This window comes from Emys orbicularis, chromosome 2, assembly GCF_028017835.1.
Source record: "Emys orbicularis isolate rEmyOrb1 chromosome 2, rEmyOrb1.hap1, whole genome shotgun sequence".
NCBI lineage: Eukaryota > Metazoa > Chordata > Testudines > Emydidae > Emys > Emys orbicularis.
Window position 1 is genome coordinate 200,872,926 of NC_088684.1, and position 19,173 is coordinate 200,892,098.

At 41.2% G+C, this 19,173-nt stretch overlaps 1 protein-coding gene across 1 annotated transcript in view; it reads left to right on the forward strand.

Moving 5' to 3' along the window:
• GLI3 (GLI family zinc finger 3) overlaps window positions 1–19,173 on the forward strand; it is a 236,148-nt gene that overhangs the window by 185,479 nt on the left and 31,496 nt on the right. The window contains exons 7-9 of the mRNA XM_065398399.1: window positions 6,246–6,462; window positions 8,011–8,127; window positions 9,661–9,801. Coding sequence (XP_065254471.1) covers window positions 6,246–6,462; window positions 8,011–8,127; window positions 9,661–9,801 — 475 coding nt within the window. The remainder of the gene's footprint in view (window positions 1–6,245; window positions 6,463–8,010; window positions 8,128–9,660; window positions 9,802–19,173) is intronic.

The following is a 19,173-nucleotide window of genomic DNA, read 5'->3' on the forward strand; positions in this document are numbered from 1 at the left end:
TGTACAATGCTTTGAACATGGAAAGTGCTATGTAAGTGTAAAGTACTGTTGTTATTACCTCAAGCAGGACTTTTAGTCAGTGCAGTGGTGCCCAAACTTTTCCTGTCCCATCCCCTCCCCCCCGACCAGTAATGGAATCTGTCTGCAACCCCCCTCCATTACTGCACAGTTGGCTCAGCAGGGGAGCTTGGGCTGAAAGCGGAGCTGGGGGCTGAACTGGGGATGAGAGAGAAGGTGTGCCTAGAGGCAGAGCTGGGCTGGGGCCGGAGCAGTGTTGGGGGCAGAGCATGGCTGGGTGGCACTCCTCCCATCTCCCGTCGAGGCTGGCCCATGCCCTGCTGCATGGCCCCCCAAACATGCCTCTGCACCCCCTAGGGGGGCATGCCCCACTGTTTGGGGACCACTGCTTTAATGCCTTGTGGATTATTACCAAAGGGAATGCTTTAAAAACACACACAATATATTACATGATGTGGAATTACAACAGAGAGAGGACAAACCTTATGAAAAATCACAGCAGTCTTTAAGAAGACATTGCAGACACTAAGCAACCAGGAAGAATAGGGTGATGAAAGGGGAGGTGGAAGACAACTCTAGTAATTGAGTGATTTTTTTTTTAGGCAGGAGAGTGAAGGGCTTCTGCATCAAAACGTGCTACACACGGCCTTCACTGAGAGAGTTCCTTGAGAACAAAAGCACCATAATGAAAAAGTATGAGCTTGGTGTGAGGTCTTTCAACCATGCAAACATTTTGTCTTGGCCCCTGGTAGGGACAGATGAGATGAACCAGATGATTTGGAGGGTGTTGTTTTGAAAGGACAACAGGAACAAAGTCAGTAGCCTTGCCTTGATCCCCCTGCAATAAGAGAAAGCAATGAGAGGCTGGATTACTGGACTTGTTAAACTTGCGACATGCTAATTAAGATTCAGGAAATCCATTCCAGATTCTCATTCAGCATTAGCAATTTTGTGTATCCAGATTTTTTTTGACTTCACCATCAACTGTATTGTTCAGCAGTCTAAGTGATTTCTCAAAGGGCAAAAGAGCTGCTACTCTCTGTTCTCTAAGATCCCTCTCATCCTTTCTGCTTCCATCCCACCCTTTTTTAAATCATAAAGATCAGCCAAACCCTCCTGATGACAGCATCTTATGTAAAGGCGACCTTGAGCCCAGCCAGGTCATCTTGTCTATAAAGTGGTCTTCAGAAACAGTTGGAGAGAATTGTTCTGAGGCAGGAGTCTGAGCCAGTTAGGATGTCAACTTCATGGCTCTACAGAGGTTGCCATTTTTGAGTAGTTCCACTGAGATCTACTAACTAATTGATACCCTTTCTTCCTATGCTGCCTCATTAACTACTGGTTGTTTCAGTCTGAGATGCCTGAATTTTGGAGACTGAGGGAGTGGAATCACTGGTAGAGAAATAGCTGGTGCAGGTGCACAGGGGTCCACTCAGCTTAGAGCAGGGTTTCTGAACCCATGGATTACGACCCAAACTAGGGTTACCAGAATGCACAAAAGGGCTCAGTTCTTCTCTCTGGGTGTTGCAACTTGGTGCACATGGTTGCAGTGCTGCTCAGGTTTGGCCCAGCTGCCCCTCCATCCTGATGATGGGGGGCTGGCCAGGCCAAATCTGAGTGGTATTGTGACCCTGTGTACCCAGGGGGTGACTCCATGCAACACCACTCCCACAGATTTGGCCCAGCCAGCCAGGTTGTGATGCCCTGAGCGGGAAGCCGAGCCCAGCCAGCCCTGTGGGATAGGAGCCAGAAGAGAGTAGTTGGTATCACGTACTCTCGTAAGTACCACCCCTTGATGTATCCCCACCCTACAGCCTGGCGACACCACATCTTCCATACTTCCTGTCCTGCTCCCTCCAGCTCCTCTCCGATTTACCCTTCCCCACAGCTGTGTGATTCCAGCTTTCTCACGCCAGCCATGCATCCCCAACCCCTTCTGTCCCCAACCGCTTCCCCCAGACCCCCACTTTACCCTCTGCCCCTCATGGGCTGTCTGTCTGGGCTCTTTGTTTTTGGGGACTTCAGATTTCTGCCCCATCTCCCAGACTCCTCTGTCCTTATATCATTCCTCCAGCCTCACACTGAATCCCTACACCCTTCTGCCCCCCGGTTCCTTCCCAGAACTCCCAACTCCTTCCTCACCAAACCCCTGGCCTCCCCCAGGGAAGACTGTGTAAGACACACAGTCTTACCCAGGGGCTGTGTGTTTGTATGTGTGTGTTTTGGGGGGGGGGGGTGTCTTGGCTTACGATCCCTCCCCCCCAGTTGTTCATATGTGGCTGGAGAGTCTGGAATTTTAGCTCTGATACCCCCACTCTCCTGCTGGACCCTTATGGAGGGGGGCAAATATGTGAGTAGAAAACTTTAGTGTTTTATAGTCTCATAGCTTATGTGAAACAGTTTAACATTTTGAGAATGAAATGTTATGAAGTCCTGAACAGTTGAATCACCATGTTTGATGTGTATAATTCAAATTTCAGGGAGAAAGTCCACAATAAAAACCTGCACTGGGGCCCATCTTTGTGTTCTTCTGCCACTGGGTGGAATATGTGTTGTCAGGCAGCACATGAAAATCATGATATCTTATTCTCAGTTCTTGCAGTAGGGTCCTGAATAAAAGGGAGAAAATACAGAGACAAGGATTCTTCCTCTTTCTAGCCTCACTCCCCTGCTGAGGTTTTTTTTTTTTTTTTTTTTTAGAGCTTCTTATGCTATTGCTACCTTCCAATGAACACCACTTGCTACGAAGATGGGAAAAGAGTCTGTTTTGTCTGCCATTCTGCTAGTTGGCTGTCCAACTTGCAATCTGGCAAACAACTTTGAAATGCCAAGTTTAGGTATATTGCTGTGAAAGAGTTAAGTCAACAAGTCATGCCCTCTATTTGAAGAAAGTGGGGTGAATACAGGGGGCCTTATGGGACAACATGGTGGCCATTGTAAGTCATTTGCATTATTCATGCTGGATATTTTACAGTTACATGGATGTAGGAATAAAGCCTTCTCCTTGATAATTTGTGTGGGTTAGTCAAAGCAGATGCGAAGAAAGAGAACATCTGTAGGCTAGGGTTTATCATTTTCATTCATCTTACTGGTGGGTGGCAGCTAGGGCCATCTTTGAATTGTACTTGGGAGAAAAAAGTATACAACACATCTACTGTTTCCTTTTTAAAGCGCCCATTTCCATAATGAGATCCACTGATGAAAAGTGCTATATAAGAGCTAGGTGGTATTATTTTTAATATTTTTATATTGGGGAACACTAATATAAAATGTAGTAGCACTGTCTGACTGCATGCAACAAACCATTGGGAATCTTTCCAGATTTGAAGCAGTGACCATTAGTTTAAAAGGCATCTTAAAGTTGGAAGTTAGATACAATGTTTGTGTTGTTTTCATTTATGTGAAATGGGGAGTGGAACCTGGTAATGGTTGGCTAAAAGAAGGTCCTACTTAGGTGTGTGATCCTCTCTTTGGAGGGATTAAGTAGAGAATATTACAAATGTTATTCACTGAGCGCCAATAAGTATAAGTGAACAAGTTGCTCAGGAGCACTGAGTGCAAGTAGAGCTCGCTAGTGGTGGTCTTGCAGTTTCTTTACTATCCCACAAAGATCCAGATCCAAAGGTCCAACCTTGACATTCTACTGACAGTGTCTGAAGGTACTGATATCACAACAGCCATACTACCTCATCAAGGGAATCCCTGTTTGGATTGCAAGCTCTTCCAAAAGAACTGATTGTAAGAGATCTTTTATGCACCATTTCTTTTAGGGCGAAATTTCACTCTAGGTCAGAGGTGACCATGTGTCAAAGGCAGCAACATATAAGTTTTTGAGAACAGATTTCAGCCATTAATATCTTGTGGATTAAAACTAAGAATACTTTTTTTTAGCATGTAGAACCTAACGTATAGTGACCGAAGTTTTCAAACCTGGGTGCCTAAAGTTAGGTTCCTAATTTTATATTTAAACACCTAAGTGGCTGGATATCCAAGTGTGCTGAGCACCTGCAGCTCCCATTGAAGTTAATTTTTATTTAAACTGGTGCAGGTGAGAAGAGGATCAAGCCATTTGTGTCCGTACATATTAAGTAAATATTATTATTTATTCCCAGAACACACAAGCAATAAAATACCAAGCACTTAATTCAAATTATTTGAGTATTGCATTTGTTGACCCAGAAGAACTGGGTAGCATCCTTGGTACTGTACCACCTAGTTTTTGGGCTAGGTGTGACTTTGGACCTCCACCTGATTAATCTGTAGTATCTATAGAAACATAAATGCATAGTAGGGATACACAACTGCTGTTTCAGACTGGTGTGTGACATTGTAATTGTATGTTATTTTTAATGAACAGAACAGTGTAGTTACACTTAGTAATGTGTGTTCACTAAAAGGGAAAAGGGGTGTTAAATCATCATGTTCTTTGATGAATGGCTTGTACACTGAAGAATAAATTGAACAAACTGGCATAGAGCTCAGTGAACATGAAATCAGCTATTAGAAGAAAGCTTGTGAACAAATTCTGAGCCTGATATGCATCTTTTGATTAATGTCCTATCAATCATCCATAGTGGCTACCTTAGCTAAGTCGTGCTGTAATCATTCATGGTTGCTTACAGGACCACTGGCAGGGACTATAGGGCTGCAATAACTGAATATTATTACTGATTTCTCCCTAACTCTTGCTGTGAACAATTACTGTTTTCACTACGTTCCTGCCTCCCTTTATTAAAAGAATACAATGCAAAATGAAAAGAGAGTTCCTCAAAGACTGGTAAAATTCTCCCAGGGTATTCTTAATGATATTCTGTCCTAAATGGGCAAACTATTGTAATGCAGAGTTCTCACCAGGAATAATAGTAATGTAATCACATTGAAGCCGTCTCTTTATGGATTGTAGTCAAACAGACAAAATGTATAGTCAGATTAATGAACACAGACCATCTGTAGAATTATTACTGAAAATGGTTGAAATGATTTGAATTATTTTTATCTCAATGTTTTCAGTTAATGTGCTTAACAGTAACAGTAATTAAGACTCCAGACTTTAAATTTGCATTAAATCCACCTTTGACATTACAAGAAACCTTGATTCTTGCAAGTTATTTTTTTTTACACACACACGTGCCCAAATGTTTTTAATTTGCCAGGCTCTTTTAATTGATTCTTTTTAAGAGAAAGAAAAAAAATTAAAAATACATTTTTTGTGAATACGCTTTTTTGTCGTGTTTTGTTTTGTTTTGTTTGGCCAGTGTGATTGTAAACTATTGGCAAATGCTTGCAAGAATATCCCATGGCCTTGTCAGAGGATTTAGCTCCAAACAATTCATTTCTAAAGCATGGCACCAAAAAATGATTTGGCACTACCTACTAGTAGAGAGGTCTTTAGACTGCAGTGTAATTTCCTCAGAACTCACTGTAGTCTGGGAAATACAGCGGGGTAATGAAGTGATGACAGGTATTAGCATGCATAATGGGCTTTAATAGACATTTAGTGTTGTTTAACTAGAAGAGGGAGACGTGCTTTCCCATTGGAATATTTCTACATTGAAACACATTGATCACCAATTTCAGAGGGGAAAGGTTAATCCATCAGTTTCTGTAACCAAACGGCACTGATGGAAATTCTTTAGGTGACATTCTGGATGAACTGAGCTTTCCATCTTTACAAACAAATGAGTGATATGACAAGCATGTTGTTCAAAACACATTTAACCAATTGATTTTCTCTCCTCTTGTAATAAGATCTGGAGACATATGAACGAGCATAGCATGAGCCAAGACTAAAGGAATTGCTTCATATACGAGAACATACAGCACCACTTATCAATAAAAGTACTAGAAAACATGTAATCGCCCATTCTTTTTCTTTATATAAAGTTTGTTATTGTAATAAATAGCTGTTATTGAACTGCTTGCCTCTTATTTCAGATTTCCTGAATTTTATTTCAGGCACTTTCTGTGTATTGTTGGTAAATGAGAGTCTTTTTAATGGAAAGGTAGAAACATTATATTTTGCTATAATATTGTTTTTGCTCTCAGTAATCAATTTAACCCAGCTTTGGATTTAGTAGCAATGTTTGTAATTTGTTGGGGGTGTGGGAGGAAGAACAGAAAGAGAGGGAAAGGGATAGCTTTTTGCCTATGCTACTTTAATAGCTGGAAATGTAAACTACCTGTACAACTCAACACAACAATGGTCCTCATCTCTTTTTTTGTTTCAGTCCTGCTCTGAGTTTCACTTACCCTCCCACACCGGTATCCCTCCAGCAAATGCATCAGCAAATTATAAGTCGTCAGCAAACCCTAGGTTCGGCCTTTGGACACAGCCCTCCACTCATCCATCCTGCCCCAACTTTTCCTACCCAGAGACCTATCCCAGGCATCCCTAGTGTCCTGAACCCTGTCCAGGTCAGCTCTGGTCCTTCCGAGTCCACGCAGGTGAGAGCAAACAAAAGAAACCTTTGAACCGTGTTAATGTAAAAAATAAAACAAATCACATTGTCATGTTAGCAATTAATCACTACAGTCACTGAGAACCTTGGATAACAACTTTCTTGCTGCGATGGCATTTGCAATCCTTTATTATTAATCAGAGGAGTGTATCTGTGATTTCTGATTGGTAGAATGCTTTCTGTCCCTCATAAATATTTCAGTGACTCCTCGTTCCCAACTGTCTCTCCTGAACCAGACAACTTAATCCAGGTGGGGAATGGGGGAGGAGGGAAAGCATGTAGGAGCCACAGCATTTTAAAGATAGGAACTGCTCATTCCCAAATCAGGCTAAATATAATGACTATACAGATGGAGGGTGACATTCTACTCTGCTGCACAATGTAAATCCAGAGAAACTCCACTGATTACTTAAGGTTTTTGCTGATTAATGCAGAGTTTGATTCACTGGACCTGGATTCATCATTGTAGTTGAACTGACACATAACTGGAGTAGTGCAGTAGTGAATCAGGCTGATGTTTTGGATTCATTATGGTTTATGTTGTTATTGTTATTAATCATTATTTGTTTTTAGCATGGCCTAGGATTGGTTCCTTATTGACCTGGGTGCTGCAAAACTTGAAGCTAAATCCTGCAAGTGGATCTACCTGGACAAATCCTTGCAGCGCCCCCGTTGGTTTTAATGGGGCTCCAGGCAGGTTCAGAGATGCACCCAGCAGATCCACTTGCAGGTCCTAGTATTCAGAACAGCCAGGGCCAGCCTTACGGGTGGGCAACATGAGCAACTTCCCAGGGCACCGTGGTCAGGGAGGCGCTGTGGTCAAGGGGCAGGGAAGGCCTAGGATATGAGGCTGCGGAAGGGAGCTTGTGGCAATGGGAGGGATGCAGTGGGGACCAGGGGCCATTTTCCCTAAGGCCGGCCCTGACAACAGCCTGAGATACAAGAGGTGAAATCCTGGCCCCACAAATATCAGTGGAAGTTTTGCTATTGACTACAGTGGAGCCAGGAGTTTCTCCCAAGATTTTTTGGCCTATGGTTTTGTATTAGCTCTCAGATCTTCTCCTTATTCCACCACTATAATTCTCAGAAAAATGTTGAGATTCTATCTACAAATGTAAAATAAAATATAAAGCCCTTCTTGTTAGTAAACTTTCATTCTTCTCATGTTGATTGCAGCTAATGCACAGTGATCTCACATTTCAAAATGGTAATCACCTTTTGAAGTCCTAAATGTGTGGAATATTGACTCCTTATTACCCTTCCCCATCCTGACAAAAGCAACAATGGTTTATAATAATGAATTACACAGAGTGTATTCACTTATATTTTTCCCCGCTCCATTACAAGTTTGAATGATGCAGCAATTCTGCAAGTTAATGCTATGTAATTGAATATATTATAATGGTATAGCCAATATAATTAACAATGGAGCATCTCCAAATAAAGTCGCTTAGCGGATGCTGCATATTTCTGTTTGGAGCTCTGTGTATTTATCACAGTCTAATTTTGTCTTTTTGGGGAACAACACCTGCAGCAGAATAAACCCACAAGTGAATCTGCAGTGAGCAGCACCGGGGATCCAATGCACAACAAGCGTTCCAAGATAAAACCAGATGAGGACCTCCCCAGTCCAGGTGCAGGAAACATGCAGGTACAGCATGCGGGTTTCATTAATCAGACTTTCATCTCACTGCCAGACAGAAGGCACATCTTATCTGTAGCACGTTTTAAGGCTTTCCACCCCTTTGTGGCCCTTGGCCTAGCATATATGGATTCACACACACACACTGCGTCAGTCCATAATACCAAGGGATGATTACAGAATCAAATGTAAACAATTATGACCTGGTTTGTTTTATATTTTTTGCTGGGGGACGGGGTGGGGTGAGACTTGCATCTGTGTATGTCTTTAGAGGAGTTTTCAATCCTCTGTTTGCTGTGGTGTATTTGGTGATAAAAGGTGAACCTGAGGCACTTAAACCCTGCTTCAGCAGAGTATTTAAGCACATACTTAAAGTTACGCACATGCTTAAATCTCATTGGCTTTAACTGGACTTTGCATGTGCTTAAGTGCTTTGAAGATTCAGGGCTTCAGCATATGATTCTGATCTCATTTGAAATGCTTTTTCACCAGCATAACTCACTGACTTCAGTGGAGTTACTTCTGATTTACACTAAGGTAGGTGAGATCAGAATCAGGTCCTCAGTCTTTTCACTGAATCCATAAAACCAAAACCAAAGCCCATCTAAATCCTACATGGGGGTTTGAAGTGGAAAATAGCATGTCTTCATAATCTGAAACAAATGTTTAGAAAGACTCCTGACATCTGACTCTTAGCCTGAGCAAATAGCAAGCTGGGGAGAATGGGGCTCTGCTAGGAACTGAAGCTATACATTAAAAAACAACCACACACATACACACATTGTGGGGGAAAAAACAAATGAATCCATCAAGTATCCTGAAAATTATCAGTCTAATTTTGGAAGAAGTTTCGCATTCCGAGCCTATTACGGGATTCAGAATTGAAGTGCATTTTAGATTGCTGATGATCTTGCTTGCAAGCACAGCCATAGCATTTGATCCCAATTCTGATCCCCTTACTCATACTGAATAATATCTCACTCAGTAATAATCCCATTGAAACAATTGGGACGACCCATATAATTAATCCAAGTATTAGAAGTAGGCCATTCATGATTTTATTTTAATTTATTTCATTGTGACTCCCAGTTATTTTTTTTAAGAAGTTTTGACCCTTCCCCTCACCCTCTTCCACCTCTCATTGATATCGAATGCCAGCAGGTTTTAATAATTTGGGACATGATCTGCCTTTTCTCTTTTCCTCGTCTATCAGTTCGTGTAACAAGGCACCATGTGAGGAGGTTCCTGCAGAAATGATCTGCACTGGATACTTCTGGAAAATATATTGTTTAAAAAGGGAGCCAGCTCTTTAGAGAAATAGCCCATCTCCACTGTCTGGTTTGCAAGGCCCACTCGGGGCTTTTGTGTTTTATCTGAATGTGGGTAATGAGCTGAATCAAGAGTAAATGAATCTAAATTGGGCTTTTCTTACTGTACCTTTCCTTTAATGTTGAAGTAATTCATCTTTCTTCCCCCTCTTTATCAGAGTTTCTTCTTGCCTCTCTTCACACCTGGATTGTTTTTTGTTATTTTTTTCCCCAGGAACAGCCAGAAGGAATGACCCTTGTAAAGGAGGAAGGGGACAAAGATGAAAGCAAGCAGGAGCCCGAAGTGGTCTATGAGACGAACTGCCATTGGGAAGGCTGTTCACGAGAGTTTGACACGCAGGAACAGCTAGTGCATGTAAGTTAATGGTATTCAGGAACTGGGTTTTAAAACTATGTGACCTTTTTCATGGGGGTCAGGTTCTCTGACCCTGTGCTGAGTCAAGTTTCTTAGCTAACAGCGTTGCAAACTGGAGAAGGGTTTATGAGTTTCTGAGAATAAAGAAAACTGTGAGCCAGAGTGCTTGACCTGTTCAGTCAGCTAAAGCTTAGTGTAAAATTCAATAAACTCTTCAATAGAGAGTGTAATGGCTCTGATCCTGTAAGCCAGCAAACACTATTTTGAGTTAGAGACTTTGATAGTTATTGAGTAATAGTAAGCTGGACATGAATTATTATTAACCTTTACCCAAGTTTGATTTTTTTTCCTAAAGGGATTATTACAATAGAAAGAGGAGAAGGGGAAATTCTTCCCTCCCCCTAAGGATTTACAGTTTATTTTATGTATCAATTTACTGTTGTATGTGCACTGAGGTGGATTACTAGGCTGGATATGTATAAACTGGGTTACTGCAGTCCCTTGAATTAAGGTAAATCTTGTAGCCTTATTCATTCCAGTCCACGCACACACCCCACCAACAAAATGTTCTTTGCATTGCTTACAACTGTGTAGCACACTTGGCTAAAAATTGTACCATCAAACTTAAGAATCTCTCCTAGCAAACGTGCTCTTCCCCTATTTCTAGCCCATGGCAACTCTATTGACTGTACCTCTGTGAAATAATCAAATAGCCAAATAGTAGAACTATTTTAATGATGAACTTTTAAAAAATAACCTCCTGTGCCCTGACTGGGGATAGAGATGCAGACCAACGTTACCTGATAAAGAGAACAGAGCATCAAAACCTTGCTGTTTCATGAAAAAGCACCATATACAGTGCCGTATATTATGCATAATTCATTCTTTTATCGGGCCTATAGTATTAAAATAAGCCTGTTGATAAATGTGCATTTTTCCAGGGTTTTTTTAATACATTCTAGAGCACCATAGGCCAGACTGGTGCAAATCGATAGATTGATGTCAGTGGAGCTATGCCCATCTACACTGGCTGAAGATATTGCCCAATATGACTAAGGCTGCGTTAGCAATTTTCCGTCAAAACATATTTAATAGTAACAAATTTGTGATGCAGAAATTATTGCTGAATCACAGATTAGAATATTGACAAGTAGTTCAAAAGAAAATTTATTTCAATGACATTATATTTCCACATTTTTACACAAGTGTAGTGGGATTTTTTTTTTTTGAGACCATGTGAATTATTCTTGAGCAGAGGTGTAATATTTGTTTTAATGAAGAGTGACTGTTTCAACAGAAGACACAAAGACTTTGAATTTAGAAAATTAGGCCCCAATCCTGCAATTGATTGCGTGCAGACAGACTGTTGCAGCTACTAAAACACCCTCTTGAGTTCAATATGGTTCTATATGGCCACAGCAAACTACATATATGCTGATGATTGCAAGATTGGAGTATTAGGATGCCTGGGAAACATTTCTGAATATTCAGAAATGATCCAATGTTGATGATGAATCATTTCCACCAAAATGTTAGAACTAAAAGAGAAAGGCAGATTAAAAATGCCTTTGGTAGTGAAAAAAGAGGAAAGTTGAAATTTTTAAATTGTAGACATACAATCTAATTGAACTCTGCTATGCATGTCATATAGCTAACATATTATAGTTTTAAATGGCATTGCAATGTGAGATTTTAAAAGTGGATATTGTTACTGATCTGATTTGTAGAGGGACCCATTACATTGGTAAGAGCCAGCAGCAAGAATTACATGGAAATAGAATGTCTCTTATATTTGAAAGCGATGCCAGTATTTGATATGGGACCTCACAGCATTACAAAGAAAAAAATTCTGTGGCAGGGACTGTGTCTTCATATGTGTCTGGACATGCTTAGTACAACAAGGCCCCAATTCTGATTGGGGCCTCTCGCACAAATGAAATAATAAGAGCCATAATAGTAAATAATAATTATAACTGCCACTTCAAAGCAGTACAAATCAAACTACCAGAGTCAGCATGATCCAGTGGATAGAGCACTGACCTGGGAGCCTATTCCCAACTCTGGTATTGATCTGCTAGCAGATTTTCAAAGGTTTTTAGGCACCTAATATCTTAGAAAATCTGGCCCTTCACCTCCCTGAGCCTCTGTGTCCCACTTTTTGTCTCTCTTAGGCCAGGTCTACACTACCGCGGTAGTTCGACGGCTGGCAATCGAAGTTCCGGGTTCGATTTATCGCATCTGGTCTGGACGCGATAAATCGATCCCGGAAGCGCTCGCCGTCGACTGCGGTACTCCAGCTCGGCGAGAGGAGTACCGCGGAGTCGACGGGGAGCCTGCCTGCCGCGTGTGGACCGCGTCTGAACCGCGGTAAGTTCGAACTAAGGTATGTCGACTTCAGCTACGTTATTCACGTAGCTGAAGTTGCGTACCTTAGTTCGAATTTGGGGGTTAGTGTAGACCAGGCCTTAGATTGTGAGCTCTTTGGAATAGAGACTGTCTCCTACTATGTGTACAGACAGCACGTAGCACAATGGGACCTAGATCTCTGCGGGTTCTAAGCACTTCTTTAATGGATATAATCGATACTTACAACTGGGAATTTGGCCAACCGCGTTTAATAAAAACAATATAATATTAATGACCGGAGGAGATTTTCAAAGGTGCAAATTGAATTTATGTGCTTAATTCCCACTGAAGGAGTTAGGTACCTAATTAGCATTTGGACTAGGGCTGTCAAGTAATCGTCGTTAACTCACACGATTAACTCAAAAAAATTAATCGTGGTTAATCACATTTTTAACAATAGAATACCAATTGAAATGTATTAAATATTTTTGGATGTTTTTCTACATTTTCAATATTGATTTCAATTACAACACAGAATACACAGTGTACAGTGCTCACTTTATATTATTATTTTTGATTACAAATATATGAACTGTAAAAATGATAAACAAAAGAAATAGTATTTTTCAATTCATCTCATACAAGTACTGAAGTGCAATCTCTTTATCGTGAAAGTGTAACTTACAAATGCAGATTTTTGTTGGTTACATAACTCCACTCAAAAACAAAACAGTGTAAAACTTTAGAGCCTACAAGTCCACACAGTCCTACTTCTTATTCTGCCAATCGCTAAGACAAACAAGTTTGTTTACATTGACGAGAGAGAGTGCTGCCTGCTTCTTATTTACAATGTCACCTGAAAGTGAGAACAGTCGCTTGCATGGCACTTTTGTAGCTGGCATTGCAAGGTATTTACATGCCAGATATGCTAAACATTCGTATGCCCCTTCATGCTTTGGCCACCATTCCAGAATACATGCTTCCATGCTGATGATGCTCATTAAAAAAATAATGTGTTAATTAAATTTGTGACTGTACTCCTTGGGGGGGAGAATTGTATGTCTCTGCTCTGTTTTTACCCGCATTCTGCATATATTTCATGTTATAGCAGTCTCGGATGATGACCCAGCACATGTTTGTTTTAAGAACACTTTCACAGCAGATTTGACAAAACGCAAAGAAGGTACTGATGTGAGATTTCTAAAAATAGCTACAGCACTCGACCCAAGGTTTAAGAATCTGAAGTGCCTTCCAAAATCTGAGAGGGATGAGGTGTGGAGCATGCTTTCAGAAGTCTTAGAAGAGCAACACTCTGATGCGAAAACTACAGAACCCGAACCACCAAAAAAGAAAATCAACGTTCTGCAGGTGGCATCTGACTCAGATGATGAAAATGAACGTGCGTCGGTCCGCTCTGCTTTGGATCGTTATTGAGCAGAACCTGTCATCAGCATGGACGCATGTCCTCTGGAATGGTGGTTGAAGCATGAAGGGACATATGAATCTTTAGCACATCTGGCACATAAATATCTTTCAACACCAGCTACAATAGTGCCATGAGAATGCCTGTTCTCACTTTCAGGTGACATTATAAACAGAAGCAGGCAGGATTATCTCCTGCAAATTGTAACCAACCTTGTTTGTCTGAGTGATTGGCTCATCAAGAAGTAGGACTGAGTGGACTTGTAGGCTCTAAAGTTTTACATTGTTTTATTTTTGAACGCAGGTTTTTTGTACATAATTCTACATTTGTCAGTTCAACTTTCATGATAAAGAAATTGCACTACCATACTTGTATGAGGTGAATTGAAAAATATTTTTTTTGTTTTTTACAGTGCAAATATTTGAAATCAAAAATAAATATAAAGTGAGCACTGTACACTTTGTATTCTGTGTTGTAATTGAATTTAATATATTTGAAAATGTAGTAAACATCCAAAAATATTTAAAATAAATGACAGGTTTCAGAGTGGTAGCCCTGTTAGTCTGTATCAGCAAAAACAACGAGGAGTCCTTGTGGCCAGAGCCGGCGCTTCTATTTAGGTAACCTAGGTGGTCGCCTAGGGCACCAGGATTTGGGGGGGGGGGGGCGGCATTTTGCCGCCCTTGGCGGCAATTCGGCGGTGGGGGGTCCTTCCGCGCTCTGGGTCTTCGGCGGCAATTCTGCAGCGGGTCCTTCACTTGCTCCGGGACCCGCCGCCGAAGTGCCCCGAAGACCGGGAGCGTGGAAGGACCCCCGCCTAGGGCGCCAAAAACCCTGGCGCCGCTCCTGCTTGTGGCACTTTAGAGCCTAACAAATTTATTTGGGCATAAGCTTTCATGGGCTAAAACCCACTTCATCAGATGCATGGAGTGGACTCCCGACCTGGTAAGGCAACTCCCATCTTTTCATATGCTGTGTATTTATACCTCCTTACAGTATGTTCCACTCCATGCATCTGATGAAGGGGGGGTTAGCCCACAAAAGCTTATGCCCAAATAAATTTGATAGGCTCTAAAGTGCCACAAAGACTCCTCGTCTTTTTTTGTTTTTTTTTTAAATAAATGGTATTCTATTGCTGTTTAACAGCACGATTAATCGCAATTAATTTTTTTAATCGCTTGACAGCCCTAATTTGGACCTTTGAAACTCTCCTCCTACGTCTTTAATTTTATATTGCTTTTATTAAATACTGTTGGTCAAATGCAGATGTTCCCCCTCTGAGGTTCTGACCTAGTGTGCAGTGTGTGTGCCCATGCAAATTAGGGTAAGATAGAATACGTGGTTGTCTACTGTGAGTATATTAATTCTAATTTAATATTTATGTGGAGACAGCAGCTGGAGGCCCAATCAGGATTGGGATTCCATTGTGCTAGACGCTGTTCAGACCCGTACAAAGAATGTCCTTTTATTGGCATGAGTTTGCAATGGCTGTGTGACTCATACATGAGTGAGTTATGCAGGTCTTCACAAACAAGTATAAATAAAACCTCTGTGTCATACCATTCTACCATGTGCTCCATAAATTTCACGTATTTTACAGAAAGTAGAGAGCTTTAACATTTTTAAATAGGAACTGTAAACCTGCCACTGGGGCAGGACTGAATATTGGCCACTCTGCATCAGACCACTGTAGTTTTCGAGGAAACTCCATATTTAAGGAAAAGACAGAGTTCTTGCTCTAGCAGGTTGTTTTGTTTTAAACTGCTGAGGGTTTTGCTCTGTTCAAATGAATTCCAGTGCAGAGGGATTAGTGGGCGGAGTGCAGGTGAAGTTGTGTGAAGGGCAGGCTAATTGCAATTTATCACATAGATATCATCACTACTTGTGGGGGAGGTACATATGTATTTGTATATATCTGTGTATATCTCCTGATTCTACTCTTTCACTGAAGTAGCTCTATTGACTTCAGTGAATTTACTCTTGATTTACGCTGGTGAAACAATAGGAGAATCAAGTCATGTGTGTGTATGTGTGTGTGCGTGTGCACAGAGGCGCACGTACTATTCTATAGAGATTTTAACAGGAAACTTCTCAACTTTAACTATAGTAGAGCTGGTGCTCTGCTACAATATAGATTATATAACATACAGACTATGTATGTGTGTATATGTACACACAGCATATATATTACAGCACAATTAAGTCTAAATCTTAGGCATACTAATCACTATTTGATACTATTTTTCCTGCACTGCTTGTGTATCCTAATTTCCACTGTCATTAGTATGAATTGTGGGTACTCAACAAAAGCAGGAGCAGGCTCCAAGAGATGGTGTTTTCTTATTAAATTTATAAACAGAACTTTACTTGCTATGAATAAATAAATAAAAATATACACAAAAGAGGTGTTGTGGACCCACCCCAGAGGATTTGACACTGTAACAATTTCAGTGGTGGTTCATATTTTCAAGTGGTGTGTGCCACTTAGAACTCAGCATGGTTAAATTTTCATGATACATACACCAAGAGGCAAGGTGTTAAACCATTCAGATGCTGTGCTTTATTTATAGCACCTGTCCATCCTTTCCCCCTCCCCCCAACAGTTAATAGAAAGATTCATGATTCTTCATGGTTGTCTATCTCGTGTCTGACAGTACCGACTGCCCTGCTAAAGCAAGTCACTATCTATAATTGATATCCTTCTATGGAATAGGGTGCCGGCGCTGCAATTGAAGGGTTTTGCTGAAAGCTCTTAAATCCTGACAAGTTCTGCCCTTGTTCTGGTTCAGTCGCTGAGCTACACTGCTGAAATTCCAGGGCTATTTGAACTTGGTGCAAAAGGGATGCATGTGTTTCACATTAGCAAATCACAAAGTTGGAGAGCAGTATTAGGGCCTGGGCTATGTTCGCCTGCCAGGTACATTGCACTCCTGAAAAGCTTGCTTACTTCCATTACTGTTTGAACATGTGTGTTACATACTTTCTTCTGTACATCCTTCAAAAAAAACCTTATTTATTTTAGCACTTCAGTTTGCTGCTGGGGTCTTTATCATGCAGCTGTTTAATTAATTTCTCTGCCCAGCGAGATATTATAATTGGGCTTAGCTGAGCTCAAGTTTGTTTTAAATATTTGATAAATGTTCTCCAACGCCCAGAAGCTAATAAGATACTGTATATTTTTTTTAAATCTGCTTTTTGTTGCAGTTTGTCTTCCTCCCACCCCACCCTCTAGAAATCAGTGAGACTAGAAAGAACAAAATATTGCAAAGGGGTTAGACATTAAAGATAAAAAATTGTTGAAGAAAATTATCCTTAAAGGAAACGACTGAAGTTATTGTTTAAATATTAACACAATGGCAATCAGAAAAATGCAACACTGTTTCTCATCCCTCCCCCGCTTGCTGTGTAGCCTTGATGATAATTATTCTTTTATTTGAAAACACAAATAGTTATACTTGAAGAACTATAGACCTCTTTTGGTTAGTGTTTTCCCCTTAATCGCACAGCAGTAAAATCCTCTTATGGTTGTGTTTGATTATACGAGATCAAGAAGCCCTAAACTCAGACTGACAGCATACATTTTGCATTTTAGTTTTTTGAATTCTTCCTGTGCATTTGCAGGGGCTAGGCTGCCGGATTTGCTCCCCCAAGGGTGAACGGATACCACTGCCCTTGCACTCCACTGAATGCAAGCCTGCTATTGTAACTAGCACTTGTGTGCAGGCAGTGGGAAGGCTGCTTGTACTTTATGCACACCTCTTGGCATGTACACAAGGGTCAGCCACATTCTGGCCCTTAATATTTACAAAGGCCAATCTACGATATGCAAAATGGCCTGTGCCCAATAGGACTTGCCAGGTATTGGAGCCTTTCAGAAGAACCAACATGTGGCATTTCCTTCATTCACTTTCCTCCAGATTCTTCCTTTGAGGCAGAGGGTTGCACCTCGCTCTCACAAAAGAAGCAGGGGGTTCAGCTCCCAAAGCCAGCCCATGCCCCCAGATCAGGGCTACCCACCAGGACATATAGGCCAAGCTTTTCAGGAGTAACTAGTGATTTTGGGTGCCGCAATCTATGGATACCTGATCTGCGACATCTTAAATTAAGCCTGATTTTTCAGACACTGCTAAGCACTCATCCACTGAATATCAGGCCCCTTTAGGGTGACTCAAGTTGGGAACCCAAAAATTGAGGCACTGGAAATCACTAATCACTTTTGAAAATCTTGGCTATTCTGCTTCTGCACTGCCTCCTGGTGCTGCTTCTGTTCCCTTTCGGAATGGCTGTGGTGGGCAGGGATTGGACAGAGCTTCCCTTAGCTACCTACAGTGTTCCAGGGCATGGAAGGGACTCCATTCCCCATGCTGTGACTAGGGGCAGGTTACTGACATGGATAAGAACTATTCACATGAGTAAGACATTGCAGGGTCAGGCTGTGACTGAGCATGTGAGACGCACCTGCGTGCACATTCAAGAAAAGCTCCTTGAAAATCTTATGGCCAACAGAACAAACAGAGCTGCGTGGACCAGGACGGCAGGGTTCCACTGACAACAATTTAGCTGTGCATTAGCATCTTATTTTAAATAGGCAGTTACAAATACAGCCCTTCTCAAATGTATTCTTTCTTTCTTTTCTTCAGCGCTGACAGTGCGTGTGGTACTTTATGTAAAGGCATGGCCCCAGGAATTGAGGGACTAAACGATCTAAAGGAGCCTAATGACACGTGTATTTAATGTATTTTTTATTTGAAAGGACTGTTTTCAGTGTGCTTTGCTATTATTTTATTCAGTTATATTTCAGTATCACCTAGCGGCCTCCACAAGGTCAAAAACTCATTGTACTTGGCAGTGTAAATACATGACAGCCCTTGCCCTGAATAGCTCAGGTACATTTCCTTTCAGTTGAAATGACTGAAGAATAGATTTGACCATTATTTTAATTGTTATTTTCTAGGTGGAGCATTTTATCTATAACTAGCAATGTTATTTTTCCCTTGTTGGGTCTGGACTTTGCTCATTTTCAAAATGTGGACAATTAATATAAGGGAAATCTTTTTCACAGTAGGGTGACCTGAGTCGAATCCAGATCCTGAACTTGATGATGGGGTTGGGGGGATGGGGAGCTTTTTAGAGGTAAGAGAGAGCAATGGAAAGGTTTTTCAACACCTCCTCTGTGTGTTTTGTAGCTGTCTCCAGATCTTGGATGATAGTAAGGGGAGGCACATGCATAGAGGGTCTTCGGTGAATTTTTAGTTCTTAGATTTTGAACCCCCCCCCCCGAGGTTTTTTTTTTTTTTAATGATTATGGGGAAATTATACTCCCCTTCTTTCACAGGTTCATATGGCACAGGCTGCCAATGCCCAGCTAGAGTGTATTTGTGTGGAGTTGTTGTTTTAGAGCACCAACATGCTTTCTAGAGCGTAAAAAGGCACATCTCTGCCCAACGCAGTTGTGCTCTCTCTCTCTCTGACACACGTTCTCTGTTTAGGCATATAGTATAGAATGTTTTGTTGAAAAATATACTAGTAAATTACATCCCGGACCTCTAACCCCTATCAAAAGTAACTGTGTAAGTGCTCTTGGTTTCAAGGCTAAGTAACTC